The 19,895-nt window shown below is 35.5% G+C and overlaps 1 protein-coding gene across 1 annotated transcript in view; it reads left to right on the forward strand.

Annotated features, from left to right (window-relative positions):
* Positions 1-10,211: 10,211 nt before the first annotated feature.
* The window catches only part of LOC149286607 (contactin-associated protein-like 2), a 494,134-nt gene continuing 484,450 nt past the window's right edge, over positions 10,212-19,895 (forward strand). The window contains exons 1-2 of the mRNA XM_089493838.1: positions 10,212-10,230; positions 12,593-12,703. Of these exons, the coding sequence (XP_089349964.1) occupies positions 10,212-10,230; positions 12,593-12,703 (130 nt within the window). The remainder of the gene's footprint in view (positions 10,231-12,592; positions 12,704-19,895) is intronic.

The raw sequence follows: 19,895 nt of genomic DNA on the forward strand, positions 1-19,895 counted from the left end.
ACACTGTGCGGGGGCCTATTCAGTTTCACCTCTAGGTCACATGATGTCATTTGACCCCCATACGTTCCTGTATGGTGCGTATGTGGCCAGGCCGGGAGGGCCCTTTATAAACTATTTGCAATAGGTATGAGGAGAGAGAAATAAGGGGTCGCAGGGGTTGCACGGGCCCTCTAGAGCTTACGCTAGTAGATTAGGAAAAAGATAGGATAATTCCAACACAATGTTCTGAAAATCAAGGCAGCGTCTTTATATGTTGTAGTATGTAATGAAGAGAAAAACATAAATAAAAGCTGAGATAAAGGCTGCATTTAAAGGAAAACTAATTTACTATCCTGCATTCTGACAAAACACTTAAGTAGCCGTTGGTTAGAGTTAATTTCCTACTGTTAATGGTCACAATGGATTTATACAAATAAATAAATATTCTCATTTTTTACATAACTAAGTGGTTCCAGAAGTCAGTATTTTTCAATGAGCACAAATGACCTTTCAATGTTACATCACATACATTAGCCCCATAATTGCTGCTACTGAACATAAAATTTAATATGTCAAGCAGTTAAAATTCCATGAGTAAAATAATGATTTTAGCATCCTTTGATATTTTTGCATTATGGCTTGGTAACAGACGTATGAAATTATTTTCCTCTGAATTACAATTTTGAGGATTTGCTTTCCCTCTCAGAGTTATCTAATGTTTTATGTGTTATCTCCAATGGCAGCCTGTTTGTCTGGCTGAAAAACGTATTGTGAGAGATCACTCTGTGACGCTTTAATCTTTAGATTACAGGCTAACTCCCGTGATATTTGCAGAGTTGATTCAGTTACATCTCGGTTCATTTGCTCATGCAGCTAAAACTGATCCTGCTTTATCAGTAATCACTAAAACCTGTCATAAGAGAAAGCCAAATGTCTTTTCCTTATCATTATTTCAGCAACATAAATATTCTATTAATATGTTCTCTGTAAAAGTAAAATCCCTTCCAATTTCTTATTTAAAAAATACTCTGATTAATTGTATTATATCAAAAATATTGAAATGCAAACTACAGGAGTAAAGCAAAATCTTTGCTCGCAAAACTGTTTTGTGCTTTTGATTGAGTAACTTTTTTCTTTAACTTGGTGGAAAACAATTTGAATTCAATCAGGGAAAGATTGAAATTTGATATCCGTATATATTGGCTTATACAAGGCAATCAACCGGGAAATACTACCTTGCTGCATTTTAGTGTTTTCTTTAGCATAGATTTTTTGAGCCAAAGATCTCATTCCCTCGTTTAGGTTTGAACACAAAATCATACACAAATCTGTAAAAAAATGAACTTCAAACATTCCCACATTGTTATTTGTGCAGGAAATGAGGGCTAAAAAGCATACAATTGCATAACATTAATAGCTTTTTTGTTTGACATAGAGAAAAACCTAAGAGGTCTCTTCTTCAGTTCCATCTAATGTTGGCCCGATAAAAGGTATCACACAGCAACGTATTGGCCTTGAAAGTTGCCCTACTCCTGACCCAGGACAGCTCCCTATCCAGCCGTCAACCTTATGACACTAAATCCAAGTGCTGGTTCAAAACTAGGGAACTCATTGAGCGCTGACACACCATGGAGATTGATCATTCAAATATAGTGATCTGTCTTCTGTTTTGTAGCAAAGTGCAGTAACAAAATTTAGCTCCTTTCAGTTGCAAAGTGATGAATTACTCCAAATAGCCCCCAAAAGTCCCTTCCCCAACCTGTATGTGTCACTGTGATCGTAATTTTGATGATATGGTTTCCTGAATTGAAACTTACTCTAGCTGTCAAACCACTCAAAACTTCTCATTTTGTTTTTGTCCCGTCATTCTGTGATGCAGATGTGCTCGACAAACACAAATCAAACTTTAGGTTTTCTTTAAAAATAAAACTTCACATTGCAAATTATATAAACTGTTCCTTTTTGTGCTTATAATAACTCATTATGTATTCTACTGACCAACATTGTCAAGTGACGGCTTGTCATCCATCATCCAAAACAGCTACAGCTACAGTATTCGGCTTGTCCTAGGATTAAACTATATGGAACCATAAGATTAGATAATCTTTTTAAACAGCTGATCGCGATAACAGGTTAAACACAAAGAAACTAGCTGCTCATAAACGCATACATTAGAGAAGCATAAGCAGAATAACAGTGCAATTAATTTTTATTGTAGTCATTTCCATAAAATGATACACTTAGCTTTTTATAATGTCTAGCATGGCGGGATTAGATATGTAATTGATCGTAAGAGAATTTAGAGTTACATATATTTTCAGTCACTCTCAACTCTTAAGGGAATGTTCGCTTTTTGGAAAAGATTGAGCGAGTAAAAACAAAATAATAGTACAGTATTATGTAAAGATTGTTTGTTTGCCGATACGTCAGATGTCTACTAGTTCTATATCATACTATGGTATCTGGAATTACCATGCATTTTCACTAAATTGCTTTAGGGCAATGTTGAAAACGCCCAAAAAAGCTATGGTGCAATATACATAGCCACTTATTTTCAACTGTATTAAAATACCACTGTTGTTTTCTTGGGAACTGTTCTATATAGTGTTTCAAAATTATTCTTGCTAGAAATAGAATTGTAGCCAAACTTTCATTCTTTTCTGTTTTTTAATATCCTGAAACGATAGCAAAGCTACGATACTGGATTTTTTATGTCAAAATGGTTAGCATAAGAACATTTGACGCCATTTGTCGCTGGCATGTTCAGATCTCCAAGAGGCTTTCAGGTTGCAAGATCAAAATTCGCAAATAGTAGAGGATCATGGGTACATATTCTGTACAACCATAGGACAATCACTGAAGGATATAAAAGTATGATGAGAATTCCCTTTTTAGCCCTTGGTGCTGGCATTGCTGTCTTCATAATATGATTCAATGTGCTTTGCCACTTTATTGCCTTTAATGCAGCTTTTATTATATGGTGTACACTGTTTTCACTAACCACAAAGTGAAGTAAGGTTATTATCTATAAATGAGACATGGATTAAGAAAATAAATATGCTGTGTATTGTATTGCATATGTTCAATTAACAAAAACATTAAAGAATATTCATTTAGAATGTTCTAATTAACCTATGCAATCGCATTGACAAAACATTTTTCATACACAAACATAAGTCAAAATTTATGGAGAGAGCTTCAGAAAGATTTAATGAATATTCATTGCATACGTTCCAAAGTTCATTCTTTTTGGAAGGGACAAAAGTACAAATGTGATTTTCCACTAACTTGCTAGACAGAATTATAACGTTCAGAGTGCTCAAATTTAAGTAAAGAAAAAAATAATATATTCTAATCACATTTAGAACTGCATGTTGCTGCTTTAACAAAAAAAAAAAGGTTGAATAAAACAATATACAGAAATGTCCATGTATTTATAAACTAATTTACCTGTGATTCTACAACAGAAAAATAACATCTTTGACTATATAAACTGGGTCTTATAGTAACCTTGTCATTGTAAAGGAAAATTTCTCCTCTACATGATTTTGTCAAAAACATGAAACAGATTTGGGTATGGAAAAATGTACAATTGTTAGCAATTGTCTCTGCAAGAGATCATTATTTCTTGTTTGTTCTGAGTCATTGGACTAATTTTGGATCTATTAATTTACACATAACTGCTGCAGCAATTCCTAAGCGTACATCTGTAATGAAGTGGAAAAGGACACTCTGCAAGGAACAAGCAAAACATTGAACACTTTAAACAAGCACTCTGATATAAACTGATGATGGTTGAGTCTTGTTTAAGGTGGACCTTTAGTTACCTACATACTTTAGTTTAATAATCAATCATAAATTGATTTAAAGTTATTTATATTTCTCATATATATTTTAATAGCTTTTCAGAAAAAAGAATAGCGTACCTTTCTTTGAACATCTTATACTAATAACAAAAACAGTGCAATTTCTTTACAAATGATCAAATGACCAAACAAAAAAAGGATTTCCCTACTTTCAGACAATATGAGATGATTGGTGTGATATGCACAAGAATATGCTAGGTGAAGTTAAACATATTTTGATGCAATAAGTTTTTATTGAGATTTTCAGAAAAAAATCATTTTATATAGGTACAGAAAGAAAAAGTATAATACAATATTAAATCCATGAAAAATATCGAAGCATACGAATACTGTTTAGTCAAAGAGAGCAAAGTGAAAAATAATAAGAGGCTATGGAAAGGTAGAGAAGACGAGAAAACAAAAACAAAAAAGGGCGGGGGGAGCACCAAAAATTGTCAATGTTATATAAATTCCATTAGAATCCAATAGACATAACAGTATTTTAACATGTACGTTAACTGGTATTACTAACATCAAATTATTATTATTTATTTAAATATTCAAACCATTTTGAAGTAGACAAAGAGCCAGTATAAGACGTTAGCACAAATACAGACCTAAATAAATAGGTTATTGACAATTTATTCAATAAAAAGATAAATACAGTGCATCCGTAACACTGACACTGTTAATCGTTTTTTATTTATAAACTACTGCAATTATCTACATTTTTTCTATATAAACTTAGCATTAGGTCTTGTTTGGAATGTGCAATTCTATCTTGACACCAGCTCATAAGGAAGATGTGACTAAAGTTCGTGAAAGCAGGTTCTTTTAAATTAGCCTCATGCCAATGAAGGATGAATTCAGAGTCCCCTTGAGGGCCTTGGAGTGGATATCTTACCCCACTGACAGAGCAGATAACTAGAGGCCAACTGAGGAGCAACAGTTGCTTCTCAAAAAGTGAAGGATGCTGTCCACAGTAAGGGCAATAAAGCTTTGGAGTGCAATTGTGGTAAAAGCAGGTGCTGTGGAGGTTTTAAAAAATAAAATGGATTGCTTATGGATATTCAGGAATAAATGTTATTTGAACAAAAGATTGTTGCGATTGTCCATGACGTTTTTTTTACACCGTCATGCTTCGTTTTTTTCTTTGGGTCAGCGGAATTAGAAAGATCCCTGATACGCTGAGACTTCAAGCTTACTATTGACTAACTTATTATAAAAAATATATTTTTTATTCTACTTTTATTTAAGTCAAGATGTTTTTAGAAGACAGGTGAGCATTAATGCTGAACGGTTGTGAGTTATGTGTCGTGTCCGGCAGTTCCAGGCAGAAGTTCAAAATGTTGTATGGCCACCATTAAACTCTGAGCAATAGGACCATGAGATATTAGGAACCGTATCTTTACAGAACGTCTTTGGAGAAAAAGGTATTTCTTCTCCATGCATATGTATGTTTTCACAGAAGTGGCTTCATTTGAGCCACATTATCCGCAGGCAAACATCTGGCTTGGCTCATTAAAATATTCATGATTTGGACTATAAAAGAGTCTCTAGCTGATCCAATGTAAAGAAGGCTATGTAATAATTTGGACACTATATGGAATTATGGCTGCATGCAGAATTTGCTCATTCTGGAAAACAGAGTAAATGTAGCATTTCTAATTATAACAGAAGACCTTTGCTGTCTGACAAAGCGGAACTGGCTAGGATTTGTAACTGACTTTGAACTGTAATACATAATCTTTATTCAAGGAGCTTTTTGCAAAATATATTTGATTATGCTCAATCTGGAGGTACTATTTTATCATGCAAGTGCTGTGATTTTGTATGATTTTAAGATATTTTGTATGCTAGGGATCTATCAGTGATTTTTTCTAGGAAAAATCAATACCTAAAATATGTATGTGAGGATATGTCATGCAGTGATATTTAGCGATTAAATTACTGCTACCACAGCAAGGTAAAAATGAAATTATTTACAAAAAAAAATGAAAAAAGCGTGGTGAGCAGACATACAAAACACAATATTAATTTGAAAGAATTTCTAAAAAGTGATTTTGAAAAAACCTAAATCCTAAATAACAATGATAGAATATAGATTGTGGTAATTGTGGAGGTGATATAAGATAAAAAATTGTTATACAGTTAATCTGTGTGCTTCATGCAATAAAGAATAGCTCTGTTAATAATAATAATATACCGGTATATCTTTATATAAAAAAGCATATAACTTCAAAGGGCTATACCGGGCTTGCCTCAGGGTACCATAAGGAGGGAGACATCAGATGGTCACTGTGATTGTGTGGTGCCTCACCACCTTAGATAAATGGACCTGAAGCAGGATGTATTCTGGAGATGTGTAAGCATAGACTGTATCATTTTATGCCTTCGTATGAAAATGTCTGTGAGTTTGTCAATGCGTATGAATGTACGTTAGTCAACATACATGTATATTCACAATAATATGTCACTGTGCACACACACTGGTAGATTTAACCCTTACGAAAAAATTACTGCAGTTTTTCTGAAGTAATACTGCAGTTTTTTGGACATGAAAAAACTGCAATACTGCACTTTTACTGCAATATTACTGCACATTTACTGCATTTGTACTGCATTTGTACTTCACTGTGCTGCAGTTTTACTGCAGTTATTTTTGTAAGGAAGTACAAATGCAATAAGGCTGCAGTACATTGAAGTACAACTGTAGGTTTGCAATATATAAAAAAAAGTGCAGTAAATATGCAGTAAAACTGCAGTACAGTGAAGTACAAATGCAGTAAAACTGCAGTAAATGTGCAGTAATACTGCAGTAAAAGTGCAGTATTGCAGTTTTTTCATGTCCAAAAAACTGCAGTATTACTTCAGAAAAACTGCAGTAATTTTTTTCGTAAGGGATACTTTTGATGCTCCTTAGGGCCTTAGGCTGCACCTGAGCACCATGGTAAGACATTACACCCTAGCATTCTACCTCTTAAGGACCAAAGAGGCTGTGCACAGTAAGGACACAATAGTACATCCTAAGGGCTTTAAGGAATTAAGATGCCTTTAGACGAGGATATTTACAAATAATTTAATATGTATACATCGCATATTTTAGAAATTGAGACAGTGTAACCATAAGAGCCTGCAAATAGGTGATTTATCATACAAAACACTCCCTGATGGGAAAATGTTAGAAAGAAAGAAAAGAAAAAATGAATTAGGAATCCATTTACCACATCTAAAAAATGTCTGATTACCTATGCCGATATTAGTTTACAATGCTTTCACCGCATGTATCTAAGGTAACATAAATAGCAAGGTATTTCAGCTTTTGTTGTTTATTCTTCATAAATCACCTACTAGAAATGCTTCAGCTTATGTTTGTACATAAACACCGGTCTCTCAGAAAGCATTTACATTCCAGTGAAAACCCTAAGCATAATATTTAACATGTGGTGCAGAGTACAATGTTTACATATTACCTTGTGAAGCACTATAATTTCCTACCATGTTCATATTTTTATATTAACGTATATACTTGTAGTTAAACCCATCCGTGGATAAGCCAACCCTTGCAAACTCAACCAAAATACTAAGAAAAATGTTCTACCCTCAGAGTCAAGTAAAAAATTGTGGAAATGTAAACAAACACTCACACTAACACAACACAGAAACTCAAATAAACAAGCATTAATAGACACCTACACTAACAATCTGACACTAACACAAGACTCTCTCGCTAACATACCCAGGAGAAAAGTATAGTTAAAATGATACAATTTATTGGCTAACTGAGAGTTTAATTGCGAGCTTTCGAGACCAAGTTGTTAGGTCTCTTCCTCAGGCATTAATGAAACTCTATCATTTTAACTATACTTTTCTCCTGTTTTCTCAACGGCTAACACGGTACAAAACCTTTTTATCATACTAACATACCCAGACACTGTCACGGACCCTATCACCCTATCACCCGAGTACCCGCAGTGAGTGAGAGTGTAAGAGAGTGTGAGTGAAGGTGAGTGACAACAAATTTCATTTCTTAATGGAAAAAGCCCTTTGAATTTCATTGGAACTGAAAAGTCCGGAAACAAAATTTGTTGTCTAAAAACTAATGGACCAAAACCAAAAATAAAAATGTGTCAATCGTATTTGGTCCATTTGCAAAAGAGGGGTAACCAGTATAAAGAGAGAACTTAATCCATAGACTTAATACAGAGACAGCAAAGAGCAGCTTTTTAGTGCTTGGTGAGTGAATACCCTCAAAGGACTACCAGATCTGCTACCAAAGTCAGTAGAGACAGTTTAGTAATGGCCTAACAAGCATTAACTGATGTGAGAAGCTAAATTCCTACAACAGAATTTCCTGCTTGCTTCATATATCATAGGACTCATGAGACATGTCACAGAAATACCTCTAAAAGGCTCACAGAAATAAATAATTTTGCAACTATAAATCAGATCTGTTTTGAAGGAAAAGGGAGCATTATATTGTTTTTATATATGGAACACCAGCAGATTCCTTAGCATTATTGCAAAAGGGGAATAGTGAAAATTAGCTATAACATTAAAATCGGCATTATATAATTTCACATTAGGATTAACATACTGGTACAAAGAGAGAAAATAGTCTTGCTATTGTGAGTTTACAGTTTAAGAAACAATGTGACAGTGTCCATCGGAGTGTCATCTACTTGTATATCTGAAAATGCGTCTTCCCTAACTATGAGATTTTGATCGGTGGCTTGATGTATGATGATAACTGATACCAGAATGACATTAAGTGAGGAAAAACTGCAGATCAAGAAGAATAAAGTATGTGTTGGGTTGGTTTAAGGCTTGAATATACAAGTCATGGACTAGTGGGAGTAGGTGTGCCTAAATACTACTATCTGCTATCAAATTATATTTAAGGTTAAATATAAGAAGTGATTCTGGAACAAAGGTAGAAACGTATGTTTTATTACGCAATGGAATGGTACATCAAACTTAGAAACATAAAATTGAATGCCAGATAAGAAACATTGAGCCCACCTACTCTGTCAATTTTTCCTGAGACTCAGATCTTAATCAGGCATTGGTCTTGTCTTAGATTCGGGATAGCTTTATGCTTATCCCATGCATGTTTAAATTCCCTCGATGTATTAGCATCTACCACTTCTGTGGAACTTACCAGAATCAGTTTTTATACATAAGCCCTCAGTCCTTTTAGGCTCTGAATGTATAAATCACAGGCATTCGCCCTTTCATAATTCATAATTACATATTTATATATGTATGTTCAAAATATAAATTTTCTGTAGTATGGGGCATACCTTTCTTTTATGCCCCACCTGGAAGAAAAAAGGTAGCTTCATTACACCTCTAATGATCAAGGTTTACATGTGTGGTCTTCATATAGTAAAGCATTCAGTTACCAATTGACAATGGAAAGGTTAAATTAAATTAAATTAATAATGATTTAGTAATGATAACTTTTGGGAAATCTGTGTAAATTCACTTTCCCTGAAATAAATCAATTTTTTTCTAAAGGAGAATATTAAATATCAGTATCAATAAACAACATGGAATTACTTTTTGTTCAGTCTTTATTTCTAAAAAGAAAAAAAAAAAAGCTCTTTACTAGACACAATGGACAGGATGACAATTCTTACTTATAAAACATCTCTTTGTAAACAACATTTGGGGTAGAAACTGTTTTACTTGAGGGCACCAAGGAGGTGAGAATATGAAGGATTTCCATCTTGACTGCTTTTTCAGTCTAAATACGACTAAATACGAGTTTGGACTTTTTTAAAGTCTGACCCTAAACTGTGTTTATGCTCATTGTAAACTGTAACATACAGGGAATTGCCTTTGCTTCAAAACGAAAGAAAAATAACTGAGGGTTCCAAATCAAAATGGTATGCATGCTAAACAACAGTATATCATGATGAGGCTGAAGCTGGAGTCCAGGAGCAGGTTAAGAACTGCATGCTCACGTGCAAACTTAAACACTGTCCCAAATAGTTGGAGAAAGGGGCAGTTTTTATGGACAGTGAACAGGTGCACAAGGACAAATAACGAATTGGTAAAAAACGTCAACGTCAGGCAAATGCAGAGGTCTGGACTGGAAGCTTTGGTTCGTAGTCAAGGTACATACAGGAGATCAATGTTCAGGAAATTTAAATATAAGGGGAACAACATGAACACTGGTAACACAGACTGGTAGCGTCACATTAACGAATCGATAAAGAAGAGAAGGAGGGGCTATTTATAGCATGACAGGGCCTTTATCCTGGAGAAGAACTTCCTGGTATGTTGCTATAATGTCACCATAGCGTCATCACTGTACAATTAACGCGGGAGAATCAGCCTGATCAACCAGTAGCTGCAAAGTGGCCACCGCCCCCTGTATCCATGAAGCCTGGTCAAGAAGGTGAGGAGATATCGCTTCCTCCTGCCTGCGCCCGCCATCTTGGATTTTCAGTAACCTTGCCATTCCGAGTCCAGGGCACTTGTTTGCAGAACTTGCTCTGAATATATGACACAGTGCCACCAGCCATAGGTTGTGTATCATATAGATTACCTGACTGAGCTCTTCAGTTTGAAAAAAATGTGATGACATTGACTCAAGCATCAAGCTGAATGAGGTTGTCCCCAAATATGTATTCTGATTGGGAACGTTATGTAGAAGCATAGAATTTCACGGCAGATAAGAACCATCCTGCCCATATAATATATCTGTTTTTTCCTGCTGTAAGAGCTCAAACCTTAATCAGTCTTTCGTCTCATCTTAGATTCAGAATAGCCATATGCCTATCCAGTGCATGCTTAAATTCCCTTACTGTATTAACCTCTACCATGCTTGTTGGTAGGCTGTTTTACTTATCTGTCACTATCTCAGTAAAGTCAAACTTCCTAACATTACATCAAGGCCTCCAGCTTTAGTTTATGACATTTCTTCTCCTTTGAAGTGAACTTCCTATATTTTGTTAAATCCCTTTATGCATTCAAATGTTTCTGTCACATCCCTTCTCTCGTCTCTCCTCCAATATGTTTATATTGAGATCCCTTAGTCCTAATATTTTTTATGCAAAGTCTCTTCAGAATCAACATATCATTTCCACAGAAAATATATTTCTGTTATTATAAACAAAATGATTTCCCTAGGTCTGCACTTAAGTGGTGAAGGAAAAAAATGGGAAGATGCATTTTACACACAGTGGCAATTATATAGAGGCATACGCATTGGCTGGCTGATGAATATCCTGTTTGGACTAGCATTTTTCTTCATTATTTAAGTTTGTCTTTGCTGTTAAGGAGCATAGGTATTTGTGTTCTCTTGTGTGTGGTTGGTAGTGTGGCAAAAGGAAAGGCTTTAATAGGGTTTTGAATGATTGAATGAAGATTTGTGTGTTTTTCACACAATTTAGATCATGAACACATTTTCTCTGTTTAGACCAGTGAACGTTTCCAGAATACTTATCATAAAATCCTTTGTATAATACGCAGGTATAACTATATTGTAGGAAAAATTAAGTATTTATATGTAATGCGCACCAAATGCATTACATTTTTGGCAAATGGGCCAAAAATTTTTAAGTTTGTTTTTGACGAGGGTGGAGCCTCTGATCACATTTTCTCCAGTATTTGGAGGAAATGGTGGAGAGGCTGTCCCTGTGTCTACATGATTCTGGCCTGGTGTAGTACTTTTGCAACAGGGCAATGCCTCTCCCCCATTTCTTTAATAGTGTCCCTTCTCGTTAGCTGACATTTGTCAAGTTGTATGAATCCAAATACACAAGTTTTGTAATGATATATAAAATACATTGAGGTGTATTTTTTAAGCTAGGGTAGGGACAGCAGCTACTGGTAAAATGTAGGTGGAAGAACATGGACCTTATGCTAACTGGAGAACAATCATCAGGATCCGATTGCCATGGCTCCATGTCCACCTCAATAGTATTTTACATAAATACAGACCAGTGTTGCCCTCAACGATTTCCTCAAGAATGATATTCAAAGACCTTAACTTGAAACTGTAGCATGAAAGTGCTTTATAATCAAAGTATTTTTTTAAAAAAAAGGCAGTCATGTTATTAGAAAAGAGACAATTAGAGACAATTATGTTCCAACTACTTTGTATTAATATTAAAAAGAGAATCTGCTTGTCTTGTATTTTTTAACATTTTCTGTACTAATTATATTGACAGTTAATGTTCCGTTTCAACAAGGCATCTTATAAATGTGTCATTCTAGTGAAAACATACACATTTTCTCATATTTAGCAGATTATGAAAAATTGCATAATCTAAAAGGTTCACCAGGGCTGAAAATATTAACCCTATGCTTGTTACAAGGTGTCTGTGTATGTTACAGATTTACAATCATTTTGTGATGTGGTACCTTCCTGAATAGTCTACTTGGATACGGTCTAGTACAACACATCATATAGAATGCTGACATTAAAAATGTATTAATTTATTGGTTCATTGTCCAAAGTGTTTTTCCATAAACTGAACAAATTGCAATTTGTTAACTTTTGCAGTTCTTTTTCAGGACATGTAGAGTCCTCATAATGTGTTTCGTGAAAAGCATTACTACCTTTATAAAATGTGTGTTGTTACATATATATAGGCTGCTTCATTTAGTTCAATGTGAAAACATTACAAATAATTTATGCTATATTTATACATTCAGTACATGTGAAATTATAATTTGATGAGTAACATCAGTAACCGATGATACAATTCAGACTACGGCAAAAGGATGATGGTTTGGATGTTTCTGTTTTACAGAGAAATGCGATGAGCCGTTGGTTTCGGGGCTTCCCCATCAATCCTTTAGAAGTTCATCCATGATGTATAACAGTTATGCTCCAGGTTATGCCAAACTCAACAAAAGAGAAGGTACGAACAATTTTTTTTTTACTTTTTTTTCTGTAGTATGTGAGATAGGCTATTCAGGCCTAGTAAAGATATGCTATATAATCGGGTTGGTGAGATTCTGCAGTTTGAGAAATTAGAGAAACCTGTAACAGGGTAACAAGAAATAAGACATCTTTCAATTTATACATAAGACAAAGAAGGCCTTGCTCTTGTGATCTAATAATCCATTAGAAATATGTATAAGAATCCTAAAGATGCTACAAAAATACCATTGGAAAACATAACTGATATATAGGTATATTGTATTTCTAAAATTTGAAATTGCTTAGCTAATGCCATTGGATTAAACTAGGTTCTGTTTACATTTCATATAAGAATTCAACATGATCGATGCTGTTGCAGAAGAATGATTAAACAAGTCTATTAAAATATATTACCAGTTATAATCACTTTGATTTTAATAATTAATGCAGTTTAATGAAATTCATCCCCTTGTGATTTTTCGCATGATGAATATTGTTAAAAATGCCTATGTGTGGGGTGGGGGCTACATTGATAATGATAAATTATGAAAATATATGATTTCTGAAATTAAAAGAAGAGGTACACAGAGGTACCCAGATTTCATTGTTATAGTCACCTGTTTCATCAAGCATTATTCAAGGCCAACTTATTTTTTCTTGAAGATGAGAGCTGCCTATCTTTATGCATTGTGGCGTTAAAGCATATATAAACTCTTTATGGGAAGCTGCACCGACATCATATTACTTGTCCTTCTTTTAAATATACCTCCTTCCTGTACTTTATTAAATCCATATATGCATTTAAATAATGCTATTAAATCCTCTTTCTTCATTTAGCTACACATGTTGAGGTGGGGTGTCTAAAACTGTACACAATACTCTTGGGGAGTTCTGACCAGAGATTTTGGCATAACCACCTCCCACTGTCAGCTATTAATGCCTAAAGGTATACAACTCAACACCCTATTTGCATTTTCCACCTGTTTGTTACATTTTGTGCCTACCTTTAGGTCCTTAGAAATCATTAGTCCCAAACCTGCCCTTCTGTTGATGCAATCAGCATAGCCCCCTAAATGTCATTCCACTGTAAAGCACTTTGGTGAGACCTAACCTTGAGTGTAGTGTACAGCAGTGGAGACCCAGTCTCCAGAAGTTTATAGAAATTCTCATATGGATGCAAAGAAAGTCTACCGGAATATTGTGAGGTTTGCAGAAAATAAAATATTAGCACAAAAATGTTTACCTTTAGGAGGAAAAGAGAACAACTATATTAGAAAAATCATTAAGATACATACATGGAAGTGCCATGATAGTGAGCCATAGTCTAAAACTAGATGGCCAGATGCTTCGACTTATAAGAGTGTGTAAGAGTATATAGCTTTTTATGCTAGGGTAATGCATAAGAAATATTACAAAAAAAAACATGTTAAAAATGAATTACAACAATTAAATGTACTGTGACTTTTTCATATTATACTGTATATTAAATATATGAAAATAAGTAAATAACTTAAAGGTGGTTATTATTTCACTCTAGTTATCTTGTAGGTTATGTCCCATGATAAAACCATGCTAAATGCAGGTGTCACTTAACAGTTTGCTGTTCACTGGGCAACATGCCTGTTCTACTGAGTGGTAACATGCTATCATAATACATCCCCACATCATATAATAGAATAATAATAATAATAATAATAATAATAGTTACATCCCTATGAAAACAGGGAAGAGAGACAAGTAGAGGGAGAGAGATTGAATATCCTTAGAATAAAAATTCACTATTGGAAATGTTGTTCACAATGGGCATGGCTTAAAGTAAGGCACTTGCTGCACTGTGATTTGTGTGTGTCTGCTCAGTGTTTCAGGTCCCATGGTGACAAGCAGTTACCAGTGTTATCCCTTTACATTTTCTAGGTATGGCAGGTAACATTGGTGGCATGTTGTGGGGGCTGACCTCAGTAAGTTATCGGGAAGACAGGCATGCTGTCATGTTTAGAGATAGGTACGGAAATGAAGGGAAGGAGACAGAATTAGAGGAGTGAGAGTAAGAGGCGTAGGAAAGAGAGAGATGAGGGAGACAGAAGAAAGGAGGGAATGAGAGAGTAAAGAAGTAGGGATGAGAGAGGAGAATATGGCAAGAGGAAAATGGCAAAGAAAAGAAGGAGGAGAGAGATAGCATTGAAGGTAGAGGAAAAACAAGACAAATAGAAAAAAGAAGGGGAGAGATCTGGGGTGAAAATAGAAAGCGAGAGAAGAGGTGGGAAAGAAAGACAGACTGAGCAGAGGGAAAAGAAGAAAGATGTTTGTATGTTTGTATGTTTACATATATAGTTATGTATATCAACTGTTTTTATTGCATTATGAATATATAGCCGGTGGTCTCCTTCAGGTGCCAACCCAATATCATTTGTGTAATTTAATAACTGAAAGTCATTCTCCTGTTTGCCAATGAATTGCATTTCGCGTTGCAAAGTAGTTTGCACAGAGACTCAAAATTGGATAAAGGAAATTAACTCATTTAACTGAGGTGTAACTTCATGTGAGAAAAGAATTTGCATATGAAAATAATTTGTAACTTTTGTACGACAGACCAGGTCTATCAGTACAACAATTTGAGAATGGCAGTGTGTGAATCTCTGTGGGACTGAAGTACATGATTAATAAGAAAATCTTCAAATGGCAGCCTCCTTCTTTGAAATTAGTGGTACAGCATTGTAGAATATTGTGGAATATAATCATGTATTGTAGATGTAACAACGTAGCAGCGCAAAAAGGTTTGGTTTGTATCTCACTACTAGAATTGCGCATTTAGTTTTTACCACACTCATTTTTGGGCTATGAATTTTCCTGGCCATTCTTCTCAGAAGAAATTGGGGCACATTTTTGGATTCAGGAACAACGTCCTTGAGGTCCTTGATACCTTCTGGGCTCACCTTTCAACTACAGCAGCACCATCTCAAGGTTAAAGAAGAGATCAACCCTTGGCAACAGCAGCACGTAACCAATGGATACACAAACACAACAGAATGGGATTCAATTGCTCCCCAAATTAGAAAAACAATTATCCCTCTGAGTAAGGAAGGCAATTGAGCTGCAGAGCCAGAGCAGGGCAGGCACTGGCAGAAAAACTGAACCCCCCCCCATATTAGAAATAAGAATTGATCCACCAGAGTAAGGATGATGAGTAGTAGTAGTAGTAGTAGTAGTAGTAGTAGTACTGGGCCTGGACAGACAGGCACTGGTAGATGATAAACACAAACAGGGCTGCATTTACCCAATATTATATACTATACATATTATAATGCCTGGTTTTGTCATAAATATGTATTTATCAATAAATAATATAATATATGATATGATAGAAAGATAATATTTTTTTTGTCCACAAATTAGAGGTTTGGCTAGTAGCGTAAATGGGCAATTGTCTTAAACTACTTAGGAACATGTTTTAAATATTAAAAACCTTAAGGTCACACTGTTCTCACGCTCAGTACAATGCCTGGTTTTGTCACCAATATTTGTCAATAAAGATGGCAAATAATCTATGATTATCCACAAAGAGGTTTGGCTGGTAGCATAAATGGGCTAATGCCTAATTGTGTCACAAATATATTATTTGTGTTGACCAAAAACTAGATGTTTTGCCCTAAAAAAAATGGGGAAAAAATATCTGATGCAGTGGTATATATAAATTATATACATACACTACAGCTTCTCCAATCCACCCCACACCAGTACATTTTCTGCACTAAAATGAACTATTATTACTTTATTAATTAACTTGCAGTATTGCATATGATCAATGAGCATCAATCTAGGCCTCTGCTAAGCTGTCATTGTCTCACACTTCAACTCCCATCAGTATGTAACTGCTGCTACTGATGGCGTCAGCACACTTATATAGCTAATGCCTGAGCAGTGCGACCGCATCTGTCCAAAGTGGGCTCCAACGGCTACTTCTACCTATCCATCATTAATATGTGTCCTCCTACACACAGTCCCGTCCTATAAAAAGAAGTCCTATAACGTTTTATATAAAACAAATATATTGTTTGCAGTCACATTTCAAATCCAAAAGGCAATTATTGAATCTATATATATATATATATATGGATGAAGTAAAATGTATGACACAGAGCTGCCTTAAATCTCCGGATTACATCAGAAAAAAATGTGGAAATTGTTTGCCAGCATGTCAGTGAAAAGGGTTCTCTTTGGAAAAAAATACACAATTATCAATAACTTTTAAATGAACAATACAATGGTTTTACCAAACTCTAAAAATTACAAAAAAAAAAGTTCAGTTCAGGCTCTGCATAAAATGCAAGAAGTAGTAAATACTCAATAACTGGCTGGCATTAAAATAAACAAAAAAATAGTCTGTGTATGGCACTTAGAAAAAATCTTAAACAGGTTGGAAGTTATGGGGCATGACTAAGGGCAAAGCTATATTATAGACCCATAATCTCAACAGACTGCTATCAAACAACAGGCTAGGTACAGTATAAAACCCAAACGTCTTGTGCTCAGAATTGGATGAGTATACCGCTATTGGATCATCAATCACTAGAGAACAGACTTTCCGCTATGCAGCCAGTCTTTTGGTGAAATGTTATTTTTAACAGAAAGTATAAGTTCATACAATATTTTTACTACTTCCGCAATATTTTACAGAATTAGAAGTTAAACTGATTCATGTTTAGAGACAACCCCCTTCCATTCACTTGTTAGGTTTTCGCATTAATGTAACACCTTTTGGTTGGCGTTCACATTTTTTACAGTAAATTTAAGAGATTGGCATGAATTATTACATATTTTAAAATAAGGTCAAGCTAATTAATATTTTTATTCAATGGCGTGATACTCAAAGATGCTTTATTAAAATGATAGGTATACATATGGGTTTATTACCATTACCATTATTATCATTATTATCTTATACACTCTCAATTACTTAAAATTAATGGGATGGTAGTGACTTTATGGGTACTTTTTATCTTAAGTGATTATGACCTATTGAAGTGTATTTAAATTGCTATTATATTATCAATTTAACTATTGAACTCTGGAATAACCCATAACCAAAACCTGTAAAAAATACATTAACGTGTTTAAGGATGTCTCTGAGGTGAAACACTTTTCAACCATCATATGTTAATACAGATTGATTCATGGAAATCAGTATGTTCATTCTGACTACAAAAATGACCTTGCAATCCACTGCAATGAAAAGTCTTTGTAGGTTAGCATAAAAAATGTCTGAGATTATAATGTTGAAAAGTTGAATTAAGGGCAGCTGAGTCTAGTTCACAGGCTAAACCTGCAATGTCCCATGTAGACTGAAACAAAATACTCTCCTTAAAACGGATATCTGCAAGGACTCCTCAACACCAGTGTGGTGTGTAGGGCGGAGACTACACCAATGTATGTATTGATTATTATATTATTATTTATTAACGTCAACGGCGTTACTGGGGGGAGAGTCTCAAAAACAGTGACTTACCACACCTATTCACCGCACTCTGGAACAGAGGGGAACGCTTAAGCACTTTATAGAAAGCACCTGATACTACACTATTTCCAGAAGAGCACTTTATCTTACGGAGGTGTCCAGTAACCCCAATTTTATCAATAAACATTTTGCACTTGAGCTGGCCCTTAGTGCATGCTTGTTTGTGAGTTTATTCATAATAAATTGTATACAGATATATTTTTTAAAGAGACGGTATTACACTATTTTTGTCCTTTTTCTCCTATGTCCACTCGTGTCCCCGAGGGGGTCATCCAGTCCGGTCTTACCAAGAGAGTTTTTTTTGTTGAGATATTCTGTTTTCTCTGGGATCCGAGCTACTGTGAGTTTTTTTGCATAGTTAAATATAAACGTCTTTCAATAAGATCCTTAGTTTACATGGTAAATGTACATAGAAACTGATAAAATTATTTTTTTATTTTAAAGTAGGAGCTTTTGGCAACTGGTTGTGCTCTGTGGAAGTTGACATAAATATACCTGGGAACTTGTTGGGATAGATGCAGAGTCTACAGGTAAAGTGTTGCGTCCAAGGGCTCTAAGATGATTATCTTTAATCTCCGGACAGAGACCAGCATTTGGATATGTCCACTACCCACCAAGGTTCCTCCCACTCATGCCAACTCTATGCCCACTTCTCTACTGGTACTAGCCTTACCACTTTCCTCTAACAGTCACACCCCCAGGAGAGGTAGCGCTCTTGACACGTTGAAGGGGCATCCATATAACTTGTTTGGCCATACAGAGGAAAATAAAGAACATTTCCATATGGACACTAGGAAGAACTCGTATTTACTATTTAGATACACTTTTGGGACGTTTTCATTAAGGATGAATTGTGTGCAGGGCCGGCCCTACAATACCGCCCCAAGCGCCTTTTTTTTGAAGTGGAGGAGAGAGGGGCGCCGAGTGGTTTTCGCTTACCCGCTCGGCGCCCCTCTCTCTCCTATGCGAGCCCTCTAGCTCGGTCTCGGTGCCGGCTTGTAATGCTGAGCGCCGGAAGGGACGTAAATTTCCGGCGTTCAGCATTACAAGCCGGCACCGTGGCAGAGGAGGGAGACCTGCCGCAGCACCGTTTAAAGGTAAGTACAAAGGGGGGTAGATAATGGCGTTGGAGAAGTTTAAAATGCCGCCCCCCCCAGCGTCGGCGGGGGGGGGGCATAATTTTAAACTTCGCCCCAGGTAGCATTAAGTCTTGTGCCGGCCCTGATTGTGTGAAATTTAAGGCTGATTTTCAGACAATGAATTACATTTAAGTAGCATAAATCATTATTGAAGGATTCCCTTGATTTCTCCCTCACACACACCTTTCTTTTGTTTTACTTTTGCTTTCTAATTTGGCTTTCTTTTGACTAATTGGTTTGAATATTAAGATCCCTAAGTCCCTAAGTCTTTCCTAATAACTTTTATCCTGCAAATCATTCACCATTTTAGCAGCTCTCCTGTGTACTATCTCCAGTATGCCAATATCCTTCTGGAGATGGAGTCTCCAGAATTGTACACAATACTCCGAGGTATGACCAGTGAACGACCTCTCTGCTCACTTTTTCAGACACTTGAATGGTATGATGCATGAATTGTCTTAAAGTAGCCAATTGTGAATATTGTTCCTGACAGATCACATCTCTTTGTGTTGCTGTTTCTTTGGCTACTCAATCTCCAT

This window comes from Sceloporus occidentalis, unplaced genomic scaffold, assembly GCF_023333645.1.
Source record: "Sceloporus occidentalis isolate IW3139 unplaced genomic scaffold, rSceOcc1.0.p SCAF_67, whole genome shotgun sequence".
NCBI classification, from domain to species: domain Eukaryota; kingdom Metazoa; phylum Chordata; class Lepidosauria; order Squamata; family Phrynosomatidae; genus Sceloporus; species Sceloporus occidentalis.